Genomic DNA, 6,527 nt, shown 5'->3' with positions numbered 1-6,527 from the left:
ATGAGGATTTCTAAGTCATTCACAGTTAAGTCTTAAAAACCTAGTACAAGACTAGTACAAAAAACAACAACAAAATAAAATTAAAAACTATGGGTAAAGTCAGCAAAATACCAAGTATTTACAGTAGTGTGTAATAAAAGAGAAAACACTTTAATGAAAGAAAATTTTTTGAATATTAAACTTTAATTAAAGGATTACCAAAATTGAAAACATGATGCATGAAAACTATAAGCGATAAATGTAGAGAAAATAAAGAACAAACCCTATTGACAACATATACATTATATACATTAAAAACTCTAATTTAATCCAATTTCCCAAGCTCTTTTTTCATGAAAGATGAAAAAGCTGAAAAGGAAAGACTTGCAGATTTGTAGTATTTTCCTTGATTCCAAAATTGTGGTGCATAAAACATAAGCGGATGAAAAGATTGATCATAATGGATGGTAGCAACATTATTCTTAGAATTTTTTTCTTGATATTAAACTGTCTGATTTAAATCTTTGAAATAGATTAACTAAAGCTGAAGGGATGTTATCATTTAAATACTGATGGACAAGTTTACATGATTCCAATTTAAAAAGTTTATCAGCAGTTAGAGGGTTGAATTTATTGTTATCAATGGATGGACATACATGATCAATATATTTAATGCATTTAGAAAGGGTTTCATTAATGATATTTAAACCATTTGTATTAGGAGAGCCCCAGGAAGAAATACAATAGATTAGGTGTGAATTAACAAGGCTGAAGTATAGAGATATAAGGTTCTCTCGTGGAAGGAACCATCCTACCTTTCGTAATATACCTGTATTTTGCTTGATTCTAGTATGTAGCCTTTTCAGATGTTCTTTCCAGTTCAACTTGTGATCAATAACAACACCCAGATATTTTGTTTCGTTAACCTTGTTTAGAGATTGACCTGAAATAGAGACATGAAAGTTAGCTGTTTTGTTTTCACCAAAGATGATATAGTTGGACTTGGAGATATTTAAAGTTAGTTGATTTGCAACAATTTGCAACAAGCCAGTCAGATACTTTTTTGAGTTCTGTATTTACGAGATTTTGAAGTATTTCAGGATCTGAATGACTCATGAACAGACATGTGTCATCAGCAAACATTGTTTGTGAGAAAGACGAACTTAGTGCTAAATCGTTGACATATATCAAGAACAGGAGGGGGCCTAAAACTGAGCCTTGAGGTACACCATGAGAGATGAACCTGGGTTCAGACTTTACATGATTACAGGAGACACTTTGTTTTCTCTTAGTCAAGTAGCTTTGAAACCAGGATAGTACAGGGCCTCTGATACCTATTCTATCAAGCTTGTCAATGAGAATTTTGTGATTTACAGTATCAAAAGCTTTTGCCAGATCCAAAAAAATTGCACATCCAACTTCTTTTTTAGCTTTGCACCTAGCTATAATGTCAGTGAGATGAATAACTGCAGAAGATGTAGACTTACCTTTTTGGAAACCAAACTGTCCTTTGAATATAATGTGATTTTTGTTGAGAAATTTAGTTATTCTTTCATGAACAATTTTTTCAAAGATCTTGTCAAAAATTGGGAGAACAGATATTGGCCTGTAGTTTTTTATATCATTTCTAAGTCCACTTTTGAAGAGAGGAGTTACTTTAGCATGTTTTAAAAGTTCAGGGAAAACACCTGTGGATAGGGAGTTGTTTATCATAATAGCAAGAGGATCAGCTAGTAGATCAGCAATACCTTTGATAATCCGTGTAGGGAAATCATAAATATCCTTGGCTTTATTAATGTTTATGTTGTTAAGGTGCGTTAAGACTTCATACCTATTGGTTCGTTGGAAAAAGAAGCTAGAGTTGTTATACTGCATCCTAGTAAGGTAGTTTTCGTGTTTAAGAGTTGCGTTTTTAGGAATTTTTTTGAGAAGATTTGGAGCAACCTCTGAAAAGTATTTATTAAAAGCTTCACTAATCTGATGAGAGTCAGTAAATGTTTTATCTTGATGAGTCATAGTTCTTGGGTAATGATTGGTCTTATTTCTACCAAGGAAGGTGTTGATATTTTTCCAAAATTTTTTGATGTCATTCTTTGATTGTGTAAATTGTTTTTGAGGTAGATGAATTTTGCTTTACGTATGTCTTTGTTTAACTCTCGCAAGATCTCATGATATTCTTTGAAAATTTGTTGGTCTTTGTCTTTCATAAACTGCCCATATAGTGCATCTTTTATATTTATTTTGTTAAGAATCTTATTGGTCATCCAGGGGTTTTTTTCTTTTCTTCTTTGATTTTTTGTCAATAGTTTAAATGGGGCATGTATGTCAAATAAAAGATTCATGCCTTTATGAAAAAATTCATACATTAAGTTAGCATCTTCCATCTGAAGGAATTTGTTGGTGAAGTCAATATTTGAAAGATCTTCCCTAAAGCGTAAGATATCAAAATCAGAGAAGTCTCTTTTTGATATTTTTTAAATTTTTGTGTTATTTTATTATCAGAATGAGGTACAAAAAGGAAATTTGGCAAATGATCAGTGATATGAGGAATTAAGTTACCACTGATACATTCATTGGAAATGTCGTTATAAAAAATATTGTCGATAAGAGTGTGAGAGTTACCATTAAATCTAGTTGGTTGGATTATGTATGGAAGAAAATTAAATGAAACCATCTTGTCAAAGAAATTACTTGTGTGACGATGAGATTCACAGTTCATTAAATTTATATTGTAATCTCCCATAATAATAACCTTCTTATCTTCATTTTTTATTCTTTCAAGAACTCTTTTCTCAAACTCATCATTGAAAATTTGTATTTTGTTATCAGGATGTCTATATACTACCCCTACAAGCATCTTACAGTCAAGTTCAATAAAAAGACATTCAAAATCACAATTCTTACCTGTTGATGAGAAAGTTAAATCATTCCTCTCTTTGTAATTCAAGGTTTCTTTGATAAATAAACCAACACCAGCATTCTGACTGTTTCCAGACCTTGCTTCAAAAGGGTGGTAACCACTGATTGTGGGTTTAACAAAGAGCTTGTTATCATTGTCCCATGTCTCAGAAACTCCTATAATGTCAAAATCATACTTCAAGATTGTTAGAAGGGCTTCAAGTTTATCAAAGTTTTTGTTAAGAGATCTAATGTTTGTATGAAGGACAGAGATATAATCATCTTCAATTCGTTTAGTTAAAGACAAGAAACTGTCAACATTGTAATATTCAAAGTTTATCAAGTCATCTTCATCATTGGGCAAACCTGAGGTGATGTTAAGGGCTGGGAGGTGTTTAAATTGTGTGAAGTTATTATCAAATTTAACCTTATGGGTTATTGGCTTTGTTATAGGTTTGAGTTCATTTATGATGTCATTAGATTCTAAACACTGGAAAGGAAAGTTTAAGCAGTCATCACATGACCAAATTTTACGGTTGATTTCATTAATGTTTTTACTGTCACGTAAACATTTTATATGAAAAAGATGGTTACCAAGTTTACAGTGAATGAATTTATCATAACCAATGATTTTAGTGCATTCTTCACAGGTGTTATTGTTGATTTTAACTGTATTGGAGTTAAAGGTTTCTAGTGAAAGGCTATGATTAGTTACATCAGTTAATGGTAGGGTTTTAGAAATACAACTTTGACAGTAATAAGGTAGTGGTGAATTAGCAAGTTGATTATAATGTTTATGTGTGATTTTAATACATTTAATATGAAGCCACGTGTAGCAGATCTCACAAAAAACCCCATTGTCAAAGACGCAGGTCCTACAGACGTGGCAAATTGATGTCTCACGTAAAAAGTCAAGATTAGGGCTGGTCATTCTGAGCTAAAAAATGGGAATAATGTGAAGATAGCATAATGTAAAAAGAAAAAAAAAAAAAAATATATATACTCAAAGTGTAATAAAAACATTAGAAAATCAGGAGGTTGGAACTAACTTTATGATATCACTTTGCGAGAGAATGACTTTCTTTTCGCTTTTAGTGTTCTTATTGTAAGTTTTCCAAGCATACGTGATTCCATTTTGAGTAATAACTCGATCAAATAATTTAGTCTGTTTGAGATTTCTCCAGGCATCTTTAAAAATTGTTCTGTTTGTGTCAGTGAGACTCTCATTAAAAAAGATGCTATTTTCCTCTAGAAAGCCAAGATCTTTTGTTGTTATACGTTTGAGGTCCCAACGAGCCTCATACATTAGATTTCTAAGTCTCCTATTATTGAACTTAACAATAATCGGAGCGGTTGGTTTGGTAGAGGTTCGATGGGTTACCTCAATGTCGTCTTCATAAAGGTCAAATCCAAGTTGGTCTGCAATGTTAAAAACAATGTCATCAGTGTTTTCATTGTCTTTCCTGGGGACCCCAAAAATGTTGAGCATTTCCCTTCTACCATATTGCTCAAGCTCGTTTATCTTTGATCGACTTTCTTTATTCTTCTCTTCTAGTTTACGTAGTCTTTCTTTAATTTGATCAATCTCATTATCCTTTTGTTTGTTTTCAGTTGCCATAGATTTTATTTTATTCTGGATGTTTTTAATCTCCTTTGCTTGAGTCTCAAATTTAGAATTAATAAGACTTTGGGATTTTGTGATGTCTTCAACTTCGTCCTTTAAGATCTTCATGCCACTGACTATTTGGTCAAATCTACTTTGATGCAAGTGTTCGAGACTGGCGATCTTACCCATGATACATTTGTTTATTTTGTAGATTGAAAGAATCATGTCAGATGTCACCTCTTTGTCACTTCCATCTTGTCCTCGATCAAGAGATTGTACAGAGGTAGGTGTAGTGAATACGTCTGGTAGACCATCTAAGCCTTCAGTGTTGAGTATGGCGCGCCAAAAGGCTTTTTAATACTAACTTTTTTTTATAATACCAACTTTTTTTTATAATACCAACTTTTTTTTATAATATCAACTTCTTTTTATAATATCAACTTTTTTTTTATAATACCAACTTTTTTTTTATAATACCAACTTTTTTTTATAATACCAACTTTTTTTATTATAATACCAACTTTTTTTTATAGTACCAACTTTTTTTTTAGTTTTCATAACACCAATTTTTGTCTCGCTTACTATGCGTGTATAATCGATCAAGTGTAGAAAGAGTCTTAGCGTGATTATACCTAGCCTGGAGACCACCAAGGTTTTTTGATAGACTGGATGATGCCATTTCACAGTCGCAAAGCGTAATGGGTAATCAGGGCCACTGCGCGCTGATGACGACTTATTATTGGTCCAAAGTTTTGATAAAATTTAAAGATTTTTGCGTCTAGCCAACCGGAAGTCGTTACTAGAGCGCAACCAGTCCTGATTACCCATGATTCATTTCGAGTGTGAAATGGCCTATTTGTTGCCAACCAAAATCCATCAACCGATCCAGACCCTTTTCAGCAGAAATTCAAAGTTTCCATGGAGACGACAAAAAGTTGCGCTTGAAATCGAAAGTGCCTTCTCGTCTACTTTACTCAACTCAGCGTTTACTCAATTTACCCTTTACCCAAGCAGCCAACAGCCAAGTCAAGGACAGGACATCCATGACCATGTGCCTCATGTAGATTTTCCAGTGAAGAACTGTAAAGGCCCGTCTACATGGTGAAAAAAGAAAATTGACTAAGCGAGACCAAAAAAATTGATATTATAAAAATGAAAGTTAGTGTTATAAAAAAAAGTTGATATTATAAAAAAAGTTGGTATTATAAAAAAAAGTTGCTATTTAAAAAAAAAATCTGATATTATAAAAATGAAAGTTTGTATAATAATAAAAAGTTGGTATTATAAAAAAAAGTTGATACTATAAAAATGAAAGTTGGTATTATAAAAGTGAAAGTTGGTATTATAAAAAAAAGTTAGTATTAAAAAGCCTTTTGGCGCGCCATAGTTGAGGATCGATTCGAACTTTTTGTTTAAATCCACGACAGCAGGGGACAGAGCCAGTGGTGGTGATTTTAGATGAGTTGGTAAGAATTCTTGGGATGGTGTTGACATAGACATAAGGATAGATGCATTCAGCTGTTGACTATCATTATTGTTGTTGTTGTTGCTTTTCATTTGTTTTTTCTTTTTGGTTGATCTCTTGCTTCCACCCATGATAGTCCCATGATTGTAGTTGATAAGCGTTTATAAGTGTTGTAAAGATGTTGTTTGTTGTTTTGTTGTAGTTTTGTTAGATTTTGTTAGATTTTGATTTTGTTATTTAAAAGCATTTCAAAGAAATCGGACGCCATTTTGAATTCGCGTGCGTGCGTCCGCCATCTTTGTTGTTGATTTCCCTAAATGTTGATTTTCCTAAATAAGGCGACTGTTCCTGACTGACTGATGCCACGTTTTTTTTTTTTAGATATTCTATTTTTTAAATGTACATAGAACCAAAGCCCAAAAGGGCTGACTTGTGTACATAGACATATTTCGGAAACTATTATTAGAAAAGAAATCATATCATATCATATCATATCATAGCTTTTCTTTTCCGGCACATGTTCCGGATCGAAAAATATATTTTTGTTCTTAAAAAAGGTCAAATAGTCAGAAAGTATGA

General features: G+C 32.4%; 1 protein-coding gene across 1 annotated transcript; it reads right to left on the bottom strand.

Annotated features, from left to right (window-relative positions):
* Nucleotides 1-203: 203 nt before the first annotated feature.
* On the bottom strand, nucleotides 204-3,853 carry LOC136809755 (uncharacterized). The gene is made up of 3 exons (XM_067066306.1): nucleotides 2,884-3,853; nucleotides 795-922; nucleotides 204-348 (listed from the first exon to the last, which is right to left on the bottom strand). Exons 1-3 carry the CDS (start codon nucleotides 3,806-3,808, stop codon nucleotides 331-333), a joined length of 1,071 nt encoding a protein of 356 aa, XP_066922407.1. The 5' UTR covers nucleotides 3,809-3,853; the 3' UTR covers nucleotides 204-330.
* Nucleotides 3,854-6,527: the final 2,674 nt, after the last annotated feature.

This window comes from Clytia hemisphaerica, unplaced genomic scaffold, assembly GCF_902728285.1.
Source record: "Clytia hemisphaerica strain Z4C2 unplaced genomic scaffold, Clytia hemisphaerica genome assembly, whole genome shotgun sequence".
Taxonomy (NCBI): Eukaryota; Metazoa; Cnidaria; class Hydrozoa; order Leptothecata; family Clytiidae; genus Clytia; species Clytia hemisphaerica.
This window is presented reverse-complemented; position numbering and strand designations above follow the sequence as displayed.

Coding starts and splice junctions, on each gene's coding strand:
- LOC136809755 (XM_067066306.1), bottom strand. CDS start 3,808: ATGACCAGCCCTAATCTTGACTTTTTACGTGAGACATCAATTTGCCAC. Junction 923..2,883: donor TTTAACTTTCTCATCAACAG/GTAAGAATTGTG, acceptor TCTCTATTTCAG/GTCAATCTCTAAACAAGGTT.